A 17,786-nucleotide genomic window follows, 5' to 3' on the forward strand; every position below is an offset into this window, starting at 1 on the left:
GGAGCTGGGGCAAAGGCATCAGCAGTCCAGTTTGGGCTGCGACGTCTGGGTCCTGTTTCCCCGCATCAGGGGCCCAGGAGCCAGGCTGGGAGAGCACACCACCAGAGGGGGTCCCAGACCTGCTCTGAATCCCTGTTCCGGCCATCGGGGCCGAGGCTTCCCCGTCTCCTGCTCCCTGGGTGACACTGCCACACAGGGTGATGGAGCCGATGATCAGCCCAGGGGGAGGGGGCTGTCCGCCAAAGTAAGAGACCCCCAGGCTACTCTCTCTACAAAGCTCAGCGCTAACCGGGGTCCACGTTCCCAGCGCCAAATGGGATGACAATAGCAGCGAAACTGCTCAGTAACTTGCAGTTTTGCTAATGTCTACACTGCTGATGTCGTCTGATTTTCTTGGTGCCCCTGGAGCTGAGCAGATAGGGGGTGGGGTGCTATCAACCCTACTTTCGGGAAAGGGGCACGAGGCACAGAGGTTCTCATCAGTCGGCATGTAAGAGGCTGATTCCAGCAAGAATTCTCTAAGAGCTTCCACATCAGTCAGTGCACTAAATCATGACATCCAGGGAGCTGGGGAGGGAAATATGGTGAAATATTATTTCTCATTTATGAGAAACTGATATCTGACGGACATGGTGACGGGGCCAGATGGCTTCAGGAACTGCATACGTGTAGACTATTTTTCAGAGTTTTCATGAAATGTATTTCCTTTGGGTCTCAATACAACCCTAGCACCAGGGAGGATAAAATGTGGGCTGATCTTATGATCAAAGAAAGCCCAGGACCTCCCGTTGTGGCTCAAGGGTAATGAACCCAAGTGGTATCCATGAAGACACAGGTTTGATCCCTGGCCTCACTCAGTGGGTTAAAGATCTGGCATTGCCATGAGCTATGGTGTAGGTTGCAGATGTGGCTCAGATCCTGCATTGCTGTGGCTGTGGTATAGACAGGCAGCTACAGCTTCAATTCAACCCCTAGCTTGTGAACTTCCATATGCCACAGGAGAGGCCGTAAAAAGGAAAAAAACAAAAAACAAAACCCAGAGAAGCACAGAAAAGGTAAGTAAATTTCTCAAGATCACACAGCTAGGTTCTGCCAGGGCTGGGACAAACCACAGGCGTAGAACACTTGTGCACTTTTAACTAAAAGTTTTTGAAAACTAGAAAAATCACCACCCAGGAAGTTCTGGCTTCCCTCCAAGGTCCTGGGTCTTCAGAGCCTTACCTCTGTGCAGGCTGGGATGAACAGGTCTTTTGGAGATGGTCTGACTTGGGAACCAGCCTGTTTCCAAGCAGAAAGCAGCCCACGCACGCGGGATGTCTCACAGCGGGTGGGGCCTGTGGGGAGGGGGGACTGTTGACTGACTGGCCGTGGGTGCCAAGTGAGCCGGGGGGGGGGGGCCAGGCTGAGCCCCAGTGTCAGGGCCATGGGTCTGGGTGGACGGGGTGCCCTGTGCAGAAGCAGGCTGAGCCACAGGGACCAAGGCCGGCCTGGGGCACATCACCTCTGCCATGTTGGGTGAGAGGTAAAGCAGAGATGATATGACCCTGCGATTCTGAGCGTCTGACTCAGGAGAGGGCTGGGCGGTGGAATGGCGAGAGGTGGCTCCTGAAACTACAGCCGTGGATGAAACTGGGGAGGGTGGACGAGGGCAGACCTGGGCCTCCACCCCCCACCAGCTGCCTCTCTCCCCGGCAACGAGGAGCAACAGCTGGAAAGAGCCAAGGTCAGGGAATCTTCCGGGCCTGGGACTTGGGGGCCGTTTGGCCTGGTGGCATTCAGGACCGGTGTGAAGAGCTTGCCCCCTACCCCGGGCCACCCCCCCAAGCCCTGCCTGGGGAACACCTTCACCACCAGCTAGAGCGCCCCCTGCTGCCCAGGTCAGGTGGCTTCACTTACATTGCAGGACCTGTCGGGAGCGGGCAGCCAGCGAGGCAGGCAGGTATGCTCCCTCCCCATCCACGCACCAGCAGTGCCCTGGAAAAGAGCCACAGCCGGAGGCTCAGGAGGCGCCCTGAGGGACTTGCCCCGGGCATCCCGCAGACAACCTCCCGCCTTTGCCTTCACAGCAGTGCCAGCAAGACCCCATATCCATCCCGGTCTGTCTGCCCTCCCCAGCACTGTCCGCAGCACAGGCCTTGGCACCCACATCCCCCCAGCAACCACCCACTTGAACTTCAGGCTGCTAGAAGGTCGCTGCTCCCACAGTACCAATGGGACAACCCAAAGGCCAGAGGACCCAAGGCCTCGGCCACCAGCTGCCAAAGAGGAGCCTAGAGTCCAGCTCGCTTGCCCCCAGGGCAGGGCTCTTTCCCCAAATGAAAGTGAGGGGTGTTGCTCGCCCCCTCCAGGCTGCCCGGCCCCCTCACCAGTCGCGGCGTGGCACTGCACGGGCTCCCAGCTTCCCAGTGCATCACACTGGGGCACGTAGGGGTAGGGCTGCAGAGGGCCCGAGGTGCGGGGGGCATCACCCAGGGCAACACGGCGTCTCTGGTAGAAGCTAAAGGCTGGAGGTGGAGACAGAAGCAGAGGCGTGAGCAGAGCCGCGTGGGCTCCATCCTGAGAGCAGCAAGCACATCCCCGCCCAGCTGGCAGGCTTTCGTTTATGTGACAAACATTTCCACCCCGAGGAGGACAGAGGGACCCTGAGCAGCGGGCAGGCGCTCACCACACTGCCCTTTCAAAATAAAAATGTGAAAACAAAACCACTGACTGGGAGTTCCCACGGTGGCTCAGTGGGTTAAGAACCCGAGTGGTATCCATGAGGATGCGGGTTGGATCCCTCATTCAGTGGGTCAAAGGGTCCGGCATTGCCATGAGCTGCAACTAGGTCACAGATGTGGCTCTGATCTGGTGTTGCTGTGGCTGTGACCTAGGCCGGTAGCTGCAGCTCCAATTGGACCCCTAGCCTGGGAACCTCCATATGCCACAGGCGAGGCACTAAAAAGACAAAAAAAAAATGGTGGCTGAAGTTTGAATGAACTCTCATCTCATGGTGTCTTCTGGTGTGGGAATAACAGTGATCTTGGATCATGCTCATTGCACGTCTCCCAGGCGCCAGGCCAGCTCCCTTCCCTCCCTGCTCCCCACCCCACCCCACCCCCCACACCCCAGGCCCCGGGCACCGCTGCCATGTTCTGTTGGCCAAAGGCGCTCGGCCACCTCAGTCTCTGTGCTGGGCCTTCAATCCCCAGACTCTCGGGGACCAGGAGGTCTGCCCAGAAGAACCCCCCAAATATGCAACAGCAGAGATGCCTCTGCTCATCTGGAGGGGTCCCAAGAAAAGTGGGAACCCGCGTCCTGTGCTAAAGACCCTTCCTAGTTTCCCAGTGGCCTGAGACAGGTGTCATCAGAGCTGCGGCTCCGCGGAGGGAGGGGCGCTGCCTCGGCCCGACTTCTGAAGAAAATGGCATCGACACTCAGCGAGCCCTCTGGCAGCAACAGCTCTCTCCCCGCTTCCTCTAAATTTCCCTCCGGAACCAACGTGGTCACAACTCGGGGAACACAAGTCCCTCTTCGGCCCCTGGATTACATCCCGCCCGCCCACGCACAGGTCTGCAGAAACTGCTTCCTCGCCAAAGGCGGAATCTCCTGGTCTCTGAAGAACAGAGAAAAGAGGTGCCCTGGGAGGGAAGGCGAGGGAGGAGGGACGACGAGGCAGGAAGGAGCAAGGGGATGTTTAACCAGCATTTCCTGGGTCCTGCTGTCTGCCAGGCACCAGGCCGGGCCCCAGGATATAAAGATAAGATGGGGTGCCTTGTCCCCCCGTGGCCCAAAGAGATGGCTGGAGAGGGAGGGGCAGGAAACAAAGATGGCACTGGGGCTGCTCACGTGGGCTCAGGGGACCAAAGGCAAGCAAGAGCCAACGCCAAAGCGGCAGCAGGCCTGCCAGGGCTGTGAACTCAGGGATGAGGCTCCCGCCTGTGGGTGTGGGCACTCTGTCTCAGAACCCAGGTTGTGCAGGGAGCACGGCTATGCTGCTCTGTGACTCAGGCCCAGAGACCCAGCCACAGAAGCAGCCAAGACCGCCACACAGCAGTGGGGAACTCAGGGAGGCTTGGGGATAAATGAATCGTGTGTCCTGCCAAGTTGTGGTGGGTCAGTGAGAAGACGGCGAGAGGCCTGGGTCCTGCTGCCCAGCAGGCTGCCCATGGAGGAGGACGAGCAGGAGATGAGAAAGACCTGGGCTCTGAGCCCAGCCACACTGGAGCAAAGGGGCAGCGGGCAGAGGCCTGAGGGCCAAACCACCAGCAGAATTCTTGGCTTCCTGGTGGGCTGCGGGCACCATCTGCAATACAAAATGTGGAGCCTGGCCCCACGGCTCTGCTGGAGGATCCGGGGGCATCCTGGAGAGGTGGGCAATATTCCTGCCTTGACCGGGACCACAAGATGCATTTGTCTTTTCTGGCACCCATGGGCCCAGGGAAACCACAGTCCCGAAGATAATGGAAGAGGAACTAATTCCAGCTCTTGCTTCCCCCAAAGAAGGAATGAGAAACCAGAAGCAAGAGGCACTCACTGGACTGTGCTGCCAGTCGAATGGCATAATCGCTCCCGCTCAGAAACTTCTCCAAGAAAGTCTCCCGGGATGGGGAGAGTGGGGGAAGGGCCAGCTCCTCATCGGTCAGCCAGATTCCTTTGGCCGCTAGGAAACTCTCTCCCAGAGGGAACTGAGAACTGTTGGAAACCATGACAATCTCTTCTGCTTCCTTAATGAACTGCAGGACGCGCAGCTTCACTTCTTCACAAGAGCCAGGACCTGGGGAGTAAAGACGTGGCAGACCATGCGTGGCTCCTCTTGACCTTCGAAGTATGTGAGCACCGTGCGCACGTGTGCACACACACACACACACACACATTTCTGCCTCCGCTGTTTCCTTCACCCCTGCGCTTTCCACAACCTGGACTCTTGTTTCTGTTTTATCTCCACAACTGCCTCCACTCAACATTTATGGAGTACCTAATTTGTAAGAAGATTAATCTTAGCTAGTGTTTATTCCATACCAGTACCAGGCAGGTCCTATGAACATTTACACAATCTAATTTAATCCATGCAGTAGCCCAGTATGATATTATTTGTATCCGTGTGTTACAGATGACAGACTGAGTCATGGGAAGTCATAGAACTTCAACAAGCTCCTAGCTGGCAAGTAGCTGCTTCAGAATTCCAGTCTCGTCAGTATGACCCCAGAACCAACCATCCTGACCAGCTGCCTCAAATGGAAGGATGGACAGGCGGATGGATTAATGGATGATAGGGAGATAATGATAGATGGATGGGTAGATGGATAGGGGAATGGATGCATGGATGAGTGGATAGATGGATGGATGGATGGATGGATGGGGGAATGGATGCATGGATGAGTGGATGGATGGATGAACTGATGGATGGATGGGGGAATGGATGCATGGATGGATGGATGGATGGGGGAATGGATGCATGAATGAATGGATGGATGGATGGATGGATGGATGGATGGATGGGGGAATGAATGCACGGATAGATGGATGGATGGAAGGATGGATGGATGAATTGATGGATGGATGGGGGAATGGATGCATGAATGAATGGATGGATGGATGACTGGATAGATAGATGGATGGATGGATGGATGAGGGAATGGATGCATGGATGGATGGATGGATGAATTGATGGATGGATGGATGGATGAATGGATGGATGGATGGATGGGTGGGGGAATGAATGCACAGATGGATGGATGGATGAATTGATGGATGGGTGGGGGAATGGATGCATGAATGAATGGATGGATGGATGACTGGATGGATGGATGGGGGAATGGATGCCTGGATGAATGGATGCATGGATGAGTGGGTGGATGGATGGATGGATGGATGGATGGATGGATGGATGGATGAATTGATGGATGGATGGATGAACTGATGGATGGATGGGGGAATGGATGCATGGATGAATGGATGCATGGATGGATGGATGCATGGATGGATGCATGGATGGATCAGGGAATGGATGGTGTTATGGACTGAGCATCTCTGCCTTCCCCAAGTATGTGCTGAAGCCCTCATTCCCAGGGGTGGTATTTGGAGACAGGGCCTATGGGAGGTGATTAGGTTTAGATGAGGTCATGATGGGGTGAGGGTCTCCTGATGGGACTAGTGTCTTAATAAAAAGACGAAGAGACCATAACTCTTTCTCTCTCTACCATGTGAAGACACGGCGAGAGGGTAGCCCCCTGTGAGAAAGGGCAGCAGCCCTCATCAGGAATCAAATCTGCTGGCACCTTGACCTTCCACCTTCCAGAACTGTGAGAAATAAATGCCTCTTGGCTAAGCCCTCAGTCTGTTACGGTTACAGCACCTGAGCTGATGCATTTAGTTTCCTCAACCGTATACTGAAGGGCCACTTCCAAACGCCATCGCCCTGGGGACCAGGGCTTCGGCACATCCACTGAGGAAGGACACAGTCAGTCCACAACGCTGAGGCCCAGAAAAGGGAAGCAATCGCCCTACATCTGCACAGTCAGCTGTTGGCACAGTTAATGCCGTTCACTTTTTCCTTTTTTGTCTTTTTCGGGCCCCACACATGGCATATGGAAGTTCCCAGGCTCGGGGTCAAATCAGAGCTCCAGCTGCCAGCCTACACCACAGCCACAGGATCCAAGCTGCATCTTTGACCTACACCAGAGTTCATGGCAACGCTGGATCCTAAACCCACTGAGCAAGGCCAGGGATCAAACCTGCACCCTCATGGATGCAACTCAGGTTCATAATCCACTGAGTCACAACAGGAACTCCCAGTGTCATTCACTTTTAAATTTTCTTATAATCAACTATTTAAATCATTGCCTCAAATTATAACTGCATGTCTTCCATGTGCAAGGCCTTCTCTTAGCCCTGGCCTCCTCCAAACTTGACTCCAGTTTTGACAGCAGGTACACTCCCACCACATATCCTTTAAACACACACACACACACACACACACACACACATTCAGTTCTTCATGGTTTAACTCACACGCTGGGACCTTGCTGGGCTCAGTCTGGGTGCCCTCCAGTTTGCGGCCAGCCTCATCCACACACCAGCAGCTCCGAAGGTCGAGATGGGCCAAAGGAGCGCTAAAGTCTGAGTAGGGCCCTGGGTATCTGGGGAGCTGGCCATTTAGGATCTGCCAGAAGAGGTAGGGCTCCAGAAGGATGTTCCCTGTGGCCTGGGTCAGGTTCCCTTCCAACACGGCCAGGGGGACATCTTGGAGAGAAGAATATCTCGCCAGCCCTGGGAAGATGCCTTGTTGACCAGCCTCATACAGGTTTTGAATAAAGAGACGGAAGCTTCCGGAAGCTGCTTCTCTATAGCTCATGATCTTCATTAGCAGCTCTGCAGGGGTCAGCTCCTGGCCACTCCTGCTCTGAGCCCCCCATCGTTCATACCACTCAAAGGCCTGCTCAGGGGGCCCGTCGCATTGCACGCGTCTCCACTGCCCACTGGCGCCGCACTGAGGAATGTAGATGCTGGAGAGCACAGGGGGCTCGCTGGGGTTCGAGACCAGGCCCCTCACTGTCCCAAGGAAGGCTTGCTCAGCCTGCAGCTGACAGGGCGTGGGGCCTGGATGGGGGGACAAAGCACAGGTGTGTCGGGTGAAGAAGTTATAATAAGCCCCAAGGACCAAGATGGAAGCCCTTACTGTCCAAACTCCATCTGAAACCTTGCACGGCCACAGAAACCCCATCAACCTTCAACCTGCAAATATCATCCAGAGAGACAGAGACCACCGCGCCCATCGCTACATCGACACGGCTGAGACCAGCTGTTGTCAGCACAGCAGAAACGAACGTGGCAGGTCCTTAAGGGCAAATAAACCTCCCTATTCACTCATTCGAATGCCTAACATTATCGAGATCTCTCTGGACAATTTTATTTTTTTATTTTAGAGCTGCACCCGCAGCATGGGGAGGTTCCCTGGCTAGGGGTCAAATTGGAGCTGTACCGCCAGCCTATGCCACAGCCACAGCAGCACATGATCCGAGCCGAGTCTGAGACCTACACCATGGCTCACGGCAACGCCAGATCCTTAACCCACTGAGTGAGGCCAGGGATCAAACCAGAAACCTCATGGATTCTAGTCGGATTCATTAACCACTGCGCCAATAGTAACTCCTCTCTGGACAATTTTTAAATCAGCCAGCAGGTGGTGCTATTAAGAGAAGTTCAGGAGTTCCCGTTGTGGCTCAGCAGGTTAAGAACCCAACTAGTATCCATGAGGATGCGGGTTTGATCCCTGGCCTCACTCAGTGGGTGAAGGAACCGGCGTTGCTGTGAGCTGCAGTGTAGGACTCAGACTCAGCTCGGATTTGGTGTTGCTGTGGCTGTGGTGTAGGCCAGCAGCTTCAGCTCTGATTCGACCCCTAGCCTGGGAACTTTCATATGCCATGGGTGTGGCCCTAAGAATTTTTTTTTTAAAAAAACCCAGAAGTTCAGGCTTTAGCTATGACTGCATGGTGCTGTGTCAAGCCCCAGGAGAGACTGAGAGTCTGCAGATTTGATACCCAATGGACTTACATTGCTTGGGTTCTCCAGGAGCAGTTCGAGTTCCGGGAATAGGCTGACCCTCAGCGTCCACACAGTAGCAGTCTGAGCTAAAGCACTGGACGGGAAGGAAGTGGCCCTCACGGGTACAAGAAGGGACAAACACACTGGACCCAGCGGGCTGCCTCCCCAAGAGGCTTTGCATGCGCGCCCTTTGCTTCTCACACACTGTGGGGCACCTCGGTCGCCCGCCTCTAGCCCTGGAGCCGGCAAGTTCTCGGCCCCGGGCATCCACACACCAGCACTCTCCAGCAAAGCACTGGACATCCTCGTAGCTCCCTTCTGCAGTGCACGACGGGACAAACAGGCTGCCAGGTGTCTGCTCACAGCCCTGGGAGCTGAGTGCCATTTCCATCACGTCACCTAAATCCCTTGCTATGTCCTCTGGCACAGAAATAGCATGCTGCAGGAAGAGGAGGAATTCTGGAAGCTCCAGGAGGGAAGAAAGGAATGTCAGGGCATTTCGGTTCTCTTGTAGGTTGACTTCAAAGCCAAAGCTGCCCACAACTGTCTTATTCATAGCAACGCCCATCTTCGAGGCTTCGGGGGCTTCCGTGGCAGGATTTGAATCCAGTCCCACCGAGAGGGGCTTGGCTGGATCTGCTAGTGCCTGTCTCTTCTGGAAGCCTGGGAGACCAAGTTGCTGGAAAAAGTGACTGAAATTAAATGTGCCTCTTGTGCCCAGGGCTCCAGACAAGTTAAACTGGCCGACGTTCGCCAAAAATCTCCCTCCGAAGAGGTTTTGCTGGAGTCGCTTGGGGTTGGCAGTAAACTGAAGGGCAAGACGAGCCAGCTCTCGGGAGGGGAAAATCCCCCTGAGACCCTCCTTCAGGAGACTTTCTGCGGCGGCGGTGACCTCTTTCTTCTGCCCTTGAACCACTGGCTGCAGGATCCCGGACTCCACAAAGAGCTCCTTGAGCGGGAGTGGGCAGGATGTGGCAAAGCTGGGGACTGTCTGAGACACCGGTCCTCGCTCGGCAGCCAAGAACGAGCCGCGCTGGCCGGAGTAGCCCGAGGGCCCAAGGTGGAGCCTGGACAAGGCCCGCCGCCTCTCCGAGGGGCAGGACTGGCCCTCCGCTGCGGGAGATGGAGCAAACAGAGCAGTGGTTTATCATCACGAGGGGTCCTGACCCGAGCCCTCCGACTTTTCCGCAGTGAGATGAAAACTTCGCTCATGGACTGAATTTCTACCTCTCTCCTCTCCGTGTTCATTTTCCCTCCCCTCCGGGCCGAGCGTGTGACGCCGCCCTGGGGAGGGAGGGGTCCCTCGACTGGACCTCCTCACCTGGCTTCACTGCAGGGGGACCCCGCCCGCTTTCTGGAAGCCTGACCACACACAGTCGCCACATGAACTCACTGCAGGGGCATCTCACATCCGGTGCCCCGCCTCACCCACCTTTCATGCCCACCTGGAGCCTCAGAATGGGATCTCATTTGGAAATAGGGCCTTTGCAGATGGCATCGGTTAAGTTGAGGGCCTACTGCACGAGCCCTAAAGCCAGTGACTGGTGTCCTTAAGAAATGCTGTGTCGAATACACAGAAGAGAAACACAGGGAAGAAAAACACAAAAAGCTGGAGCCAGGGCCCAGAGCGATGCAGCTGTTAAGCAGGGGATGCCAAAGACACCCAGCGACCACCAGACTCTAGGAAGGGTCAAGGAGGGTGGATGCTGCTCTGAGCCTCCAGACGGAGTGTGGCCCTGCTGACACCTCCATCTCAGACTCTTGGTCTCCAGGACGGTGAGAGAAGGAATGCTTGCTGTTTTAAGAGACCCAGTTTGTAGCCACGTGTTACGGCAGCCCCAGGAAACTACTGCACCAAGTTCCTATTTGTTTGTAATGAAATGCTGTTTTCCAGTGTCCTCCTGTTGGAATTCCTAATGAACTTTAATGCTTCATGAGATGCTCTTTCAGTGGCTGCCTAATTCCACCCTGTGGGTGGTCTCGTCTCCGCTAACTGGTTTATAGTCCACTGGAGGATAAAGGCCATAGGTTAAGTGCTATTGGTGTTTCCTATAAGAAGAAATAGTTTCCTTGTTGTAACACACATTATAATACAGCGATTACGACAGTTCCCTTAATAGAATATAATGATGCCCACTTGGCAAACATATTAGGCTTCTGGGCATCTTGACTTTTCCTCGAAGTTATTAATTAAATAGTTATCAACTCAGGCAACTCCATTCATGACCAGGCCATTCTATCTGAATACCCTAAGCTGACAGCAGTCACACGAAGAAAAAAAGATTTTAAACTCAAACTCGGAGAGTTCCCGTGTGGCTGGATGGGTTTAGAACCTGATACGGTGTCTGTGAGCATGTGGCTTCGATCCCTGGCCTCGTTCAGTGGGGTTCAGGATTTGGCATTGCCGCATGCTGGAGTTCTGGTTCCACCCCTAGCTGGGGAATGTCTATGTGCTGCAGGTGCGGCCATTAAAAAAAAAATTCAGGAGTTCCCGTCGTGGCTCAGTGGTTAACAAATCTGACTAGGAACCATGAGGTTGCTGGTTCAAGCCCTGGCCTTGCTTAGTAGGTTAAGGATCCGGCGTTGCCATGAGCTGTGGTGTAGCTCACAGACACAGCTCAGATCCAGTGTTACTGTGGCTGTGGCGTAGGCCGGCAGCGGCTGTTTCAGCTCGGATTAGACCCCTAGCCTGGGAACCTCCATATGCCACAGGTGCAGCCCTAAAAAGACCAAAAAAAAAAAAAAAAATTGAAGCTCTGTTTTAGTCACTCACATACAGGGAAGGAGGGAAACTCCATTTTCCTCCATAAAACCCTAAATCTTAGAAGTCCTTTTCAACCCACCCACCCCCCACTTTTCAAAGGAATTCTTTCCCCTCAGTTCACAAGGGTGCCAAAAAGGCAGGCAACCAATTTCCCTCTGCAACCAGGCAACAGAGAAAGAGCTGGAACATGTGGTCAGAGAGAGAGAGAGAGACTGGCAACATCAGAACACAGAACACATCCGTTCACGAGGCCAGGGCTTCCTCTCATGGGTATTACAGGAAGGTATGGAAGAGAGCAAGTTCACCGCTCAGCTTGCTTTCTTTCCAAATTAAGAGCATATCCTGTCCATTCATTTGCTATGTAGTGTTACCAAGGCAAAGGAAAAAAACCGTTCAGATATTGGTTCCATGTGGCAACTGTTTCCATGGAGATGGGACCCATACATCAGAGACAAAAAGCAAAAACCCGCATGATCAACGCATTTAGAAGTACTTTTGGTTTTCTTTTGGAAGATCACAGTTCTTCATTTTCGCCTGGAAATTGGAGGCACAATAGTCTCTGGTTAACAGAACTAAGAGTAACTGTAAATACTACCTTCAAGGCAGAGCTTGAAATTTTTCCTTTTCTACATCCTCACATTTAGCAGACAGGACACTACCAAATACTCTGCCGAGTATTTGAGTACCGACTCCTCAACATCTTCCATGGGAGAAACCACACGGTTCACCAGGAATTATTGAAGGAACATGAATACTGTCTACGCTGAGGCCCTAAGGAGGCTGTGCTCCTCCGTCCCTGTTTCAAATCTTGCTGAATCCACCCACCTCCCCCGGACGATGCCACTAGAAGCCTGCGTTGCTCCCAGATTCCTCCTCTCCATCACTAAGGCCCTCCAGAACCTTACTGGAAGGTGGGACTGAGTCTTTCTGGAATGCTAAGGGCTTGTCTCAAGTCCGCAGCCCCCTCCACAGCCCACTGCTTCTACGTCAGCATTGGTTCCCATACTGGGTTGAAGAGTGTCTCCCCAGAACTCGTGTCCTTCCTGGACCCTCGGAAGGTGATATGTTTGGAAGTAGGGTCATTGTAAGGGACAGACCAGAGTAGAGTGAGCTCAAATCTACATAACGGGTGTCATTCTAAGAAGAGGAGAAACGACACAGATGCAGACGTGCAGGAAAGACAGCCACGTAACCAGAGCTTGGAGTGACGCTGCCACGAGCCAAGGGATGCTCATGACAGCTGGCCACTGGCCCGAGCTAGGAGGAGTCAAGGAAGGAGTCTCCTCTGAAGCCTTCAGAGGGAGCCTGGCCCTGCCGACACCTTGATTTTCAACTTCTAGCCTTTAGAGCTGTGTCAGACCATCCTAAGCCCCTTAGGCTGTGATAATTCATTACCGCAGCCCCAGGAGAGTTACATCGCCCCCTTCTCTCTCTCTAGGACCTTGCAATGACCTTCAAATGCCCCACTGCCTGCAGCCTGATGCTCCTGTCCAACTGTTGCTCCCCCCACGGCACTCTCCAGCCCCGAACCCTCAACACCTCCTCTGACCTCCTCACCCCCGGCCTCTCCCAGCCTCCCCAGTCATGTTCCAACAGGTAGTTTTCTCCGCCCTCTAGCAGGCTGTGTTCCTTAGCCTACCAATGCCCACTGCAGATCTCCCTCGACCAGGAAGGGGTGAAGTGGGTGAGGAGAAAATAGCATTAGGTCCAAAATGCCCTGAATACTTAATATCATAGCTGAGCCTCGCTCACCTCGCTCAGAACACTCACATTAGCCTAGAGTTGGGCAAAGTCACCCTCACACAAAGTCCATCTTATAGTAAAACGCTGAACGTCTCATGCAACCTATTGACTACTGTGCTGGAAGTGAAAAGCAGCACGGCTGTCTGGGGATGGCTTTGAGGGGGTGGGTTACAGTCGTGGCTGATGGAGCTGTGGCTGGTGCCCCGCCCAGCATCACGAGGGTGAATACCACGCTGCGCATCACTCACTAGGCCAGAAAAAGATCAAGATTCTAAGTACTGTTTTGACTGACTGCATATCATTTTTCACACCTTTGCAAAGTCGAAAAATTCTAAATCAAACCACCATAAGTCGGGAAGCTTCCGTGTTTAGGTCTTTATAATTCTGCTTCTCCGGAACACCTCTCTTTATTTTCCTCCTTCAGGAAACATCTTTTTTGTTCATTTGTTTTTGCTTTTTGGGGCTGCACCCAAGGCATATGGAAGTTCCCAGGCTAGGGGTCGAATCAGAGCTACAGCTGCCGGCCTGCACCACAGCCACAGCAACACCGGGTCTGAGTCACGTCTGGACCCACACCACAGCTCACGGCAATGCCAGATGCTTCACCCACTAAGAGAGACCAGGGATTGAACCTATGTCCTCATGGATTCTGGTCAGATTCATTTCCACTGCGCCACAATGGGAACTCCAGGAAGCATCTTTATTTTCGAAGGTGTTCATCAAGTGCCACCTCTTCCATGAAGCCTTCCTGGATGTCTCCTCACCGTACATGCTGCAAGGCAGACCTGACATGTGTGCTTCTCTGTGCGCCTCTGGTTACTGATACACATTTCTCTGGTGGCACAGGGACACAACTCTTTTTTTCTAATATTCTCTGAGCTCCCTGAGGAAGCAACCGTGTCTGACACAGGACTGATGACGATACAGAGGTTTCCACCATTTGAACTTGAAGGGCCTGTGGGACAGTCTCAGGAGGCAGTGGAAGTGAGCGGTTCTGGAGTGCTTGGTCTGGAGAAGCAGTTCAAGTAGCACGATGGGAGCAGAACCGGAGAGGAGGCCTGGGGAGGGCACTCACCGCAAGACAGTGGCTCCGATGGCCGCCGCGTCCCCGGGATCTCCTGTCCTTGGGCGTCCACACACCAGCACGGCCCCTCCTGCTGGCACTGCCCCGCCTGGTATGCCCCATCTCGGCCGCAGCTCGGAACGTAGGGGTGACCGAAGCTGGTGGCTGCAAACCGCTCCACTTCGCACTTCGTAGGGCCTAGGAGAGACCCACGCGGCAGAGGAGAGGATGGCAGGTGTGTTTACGTGGGTCAACTGGTGTAAACCCCTGCCTCCACTTTGGAGGGACGGCCACGGAGACGGCAGTGACCTGAAAACCCAAGCAGGTTCCTCCTAGCAGCAACACACCCCTCTGCTGTCCCCTAGTACTTACATCGGAATCTGCCAGAGGTGACGAGTTGAACTGCTAGGAATCGTCTCTGCAGGATCCGGTACAGGGTGGTCTCAGTGAAGGAGGAAGCGAGGTCCAGGCCGGCAAAAACGGTGTCGTAAATTTCATCGAGTAGCAGCTCCAGGCCTGAGTGAGCACAGACAGCGAGCGTTTGGAGGGATGAGTTCAGTTCAGAAAGGAAGCCCTCACCTCAGCAGGCAGACAGATGTGAAAAGGCCGGAGCCTGCACCAGCATCACTGTGCTTCAGGTCTGAACAAGGCTTTCATGGTTTCCAAAGTCAGGGCGGCTGTGTATGGTTGCCTAGGTTGTTCACAGCACAAGGGAGCGCTGCTGAGAGAGTGACAGATTGAAATCCAGCCCAGGTTCCGCTGGTCAAGCTCAGTGCTGCACATGCACAGAGAGGGGCGCCTCTTTCGGGGTGGGGGGGCGCGGGCCAAGGCAGCATGAGGACTAGCCACTGGATTCTAAGCACCTCCCTGGAATGTTGGAGGAGGCCATGCCCTCTTCGATAGCCAGGGCACCCGGGTGGGGAGCTGGCAGCCCAGCCGCTGCTATTTCTGCTCTACAGGGAGTGACATCTGGGCTCTCAGGTTGGGTGGCTGCCCCTCCCTCCCCTCGGATTGCTTGAGGTGCGCTTACCTGTCTCGGCCAGTTCTCGCCCTTGGCTGTCGGCGCAGTGACAATACCCAGACACCTCTGGAAACCGGCTCCGGAAGGAGCTAAAGGTCACAAAAGCATCTGGGAACCTAGGAGACAACGGGATTTATGGTCACTACTTCATAAAAGGCAAATCATCAGATCTTCCTGTAGAAATATGCCCGAGTGGCCTCGTCTCATCTGAGGAGAGGAGTGTCTGCTCCTTGATCTCATGAGTTTTGCTCCATGCTTCCTGCAGTAAACATATTTTTTCCCCTAAATTGGCTTTACCTGGCCAGACCGAGGCTGGACTTGTGCAAATAAAGCTGTGCTTGGCTGTCATCTACTAATTAGCGCCTTCCTCACTCGTGGCATTGGACCAAGTGATGCCCAAGCTTTTGTCTCCTAGGATCAGGCAGAAAACGGTTCGTGGACACTGCATTAACGAGTTCTTCTCCGTGAATGTAACTCTAGAGACTACAGGCCAAGTGTGCTTGATAAACATATGTACGCATCATCCATGAGCTCGCTGGGGAAGATCAGACGACTTCAGGGCCTTTACAACGCTTCCAGAGCTTGAAAAGAAGCCAGACTCCACTACAGGAGATTCTTACGTAGGACATTTTCCAGTCCCATCGCTGGAAAAAGACACCCCATCAATATGACATCACTAACGAGGGCTATGACTTGGATGCTTAAATCACCCCTGACCTGGCGTTTGCTATCAGGAGCTAATTGGCTGGGTTCCCCATCCTGGAAGTAACAGGGAGCCTGGGTGACATAAAGCTGTACAGCAAGTCCATGAAACCAAGCATAATGTGTTCCCACATCTGGAAATACGTTCCCAACCAATAAGTTAGCAGAAACAGCAGCTCTCCACACAGGCCTATTCCCGTGTCATCTATTCCAGCAAAATACTGAAAACAACCTTAACGTCCCAAGATAGGAAAACTAAGAAGTAAATTATAGTAAGCCTCCAAACAAATACATGTATAACCTTATGAAAAAAGGGCACGTACATACATGCACTTGCTCCTATGCCAATGGAGCAGGATTGGAAAAGAGCAGAGTGTGCAGGAGTTGCTCAGAGCCTGAACACGGGGCGCGCAAGTATGAGTTAACGTTGAGTGGAGAGGAATACACAAAACCACAGCTGTGAGCGCGCTCTAGAATCAGGAACTTCTTCCATGTTGTCGGTCTATGATTGTGTGCATCTTTTTTTTAAATGTCATAGTCAGTGAGCTGCATAATAAAACCTAAAACCTCACTTGCTCCCATGGTTGGACGTCTATGACAGAAGTTCATTCATCGGAACCTGAGATAAGTCAATTCTAAAAGTGCTAATAGGGAGTTCCTGCCGGAGCTCAGTGAGTGAAGGACCCAACGTGGTGCCCCTAAGGACGCCGGTTCGATACCTGGTCTTGCTCACAGTGGGCGAAGGATGCAGCATTGTCACAAGCTGCGGCACAGGCTGCAGATGCAGCTCGGATGGAGTGTTGCTGTGGTTGTGGTGTCAGGCTGCAGCTGCAGCTTGGATTCGACCCCTAGCCTGGGAACTGCCATATACCACAGGTACGGCCATAAAAATAATAAATAAATAAATAAATAAATAAATGTGCTAATAACAGTACAATAAGCATTTACATTTACTGACACTACTGTGTAAGAGGAAATCTCCAAAGTGTTTTATGTACACTGACGCATTTAATCTTCCTAAAACGCAGGAGGTACTTTTTTTAATGCTCATTTTAGAGGTTAAAAAAAAAATGAGGTATGTTGGTCACCATCTTGAACCAACGGTGGGAGCTAGGGTTCAAGCCCAGACCTTAACGGCCACAGAGTTACTCAGAGGGCTAGGCTGTACTTGGTTCCCGCCCTATATCCTGGGAGGCATGTACCTCTGTTTAGACCCTCTTCTCTCTAAGCCCGACACCCAGCTTTTCCTGGCATCTAATAGACGGGGATGAGTCCCTTGGCTGGCCTGACGTTCTGAAGCCCGTGCCCACCTTAAGTTTAAATCACTCAGTTTAAATCACTCAGTTCCATGTTCTTCCAGCTCAATTCGGGCCCAGCTCAACTTTCAATGAACAGAAAAGGATGCTTCTCTTTTGTTGAATAAAAGGCAAAACCTCAGGATGATAATGAAAGTGTCCTCAAGAAAGAAAATTGGGGAGTTCCCATTGTGGCTCAGCCGAAATGAATCTGACTAGTATCTATGAGGATGAGGGTTCTATTCCCGGCCTCCATCAGTGGGTTAAGGATCCGGCGTTGCCATGAGCTGTGGTGTAGGTTGAAGACTTGGCTCAGATCCCGCACTGCTGTGGCTGTGGTGTAGGCCGGCAGCTGCAGCTGTGATTCAACCCCTAGCCTGGGAAGTTCTATACGCCTCGGGTGCAGCCCTAAAAAGACAAAAAGAAAAGAAATCAGTCGGCTGAATTTTGGCTCCATCACTAAGGTCTTGATAACGGCATCAGCTCTTAAGACCTTTACCTGCCACCGGCTTAGCCACAACGCTTCCCTAGTTGGAGGCTAGGCAAGGGCAGTGGGAAAGGCAGGGGAGGGTCAGAACTAGCCAAGCTCACTCCCCACCAGGACTTGGGGTTTTTCAGTCACCAGCCCAAATAGGTACAGTCAGCAGCAGCCTTTTACAAGAGGCAAAAGGA

The 17,786-nt window shown here is 53.2% G+C and overlaps 1 protein-coding gene across 1 annotated transcript in view; it reads right to left on the reverse strand.

The window, feature by feature from the left end:
- The window catches only part of TG (thyroglobulin), a 222,338-nt gene that overhangs the window by 196,571 nt on the left and 7,981 nt on the right, over nt 1-17,786 (reverse strand). The window contains exons 6-14 of the mRNA XM_047783215.1: nt 15,127-15,233; nt 14,469-14,612; nt 14,109-14,294; nt 8,536-9,639; nt 6,994-7,581; nt 4,517-4,756; nt 2,367-2,504; nt 1,897-1,974; nt 1,222-1,334 (exon numbers count right to left, since the gene is read on the reverse strand). Of these exons, the coding sequence (XP_047639171.1) occupies nt 1,222-1,334; nt 1,897-1,974; nt 2,367-2,504; nt 4,517-4,756; nt 6,994-7,581; nt 8,536-9,639; nt 14,109-14,294; nt 14,469-14,612; nt 15,127-15,233 (2,698 nt within the window). The remainder of the gene's footprint in view (nt 1-1,221; nt 1,335-1,896; nt 1,975-2,366; nt 2,505-4,516; nt 4,757-6,993; nt 7,582-8,535; nt 9,640-14,108; nt 14,295-14,468; nt 14,613-15,126; nt 15,234-17,786) is intronic.

The sequence above is a fragment of the Phacochoerus africanus genome, chromosome 6 (assembly GCF_016906955.1).
Source record: "Phacochoerus africanus isolate WHEZ1 chromosome 6, ROS_Pafr_v1, whole genome shotgun sequence".
Taxonomy (NCBI): Eukaryota; Metazoa; Chordata; class Mammalia; order Artiodactyla; family Suidae; genus Phacochoerus; species Phacochoerus africanus.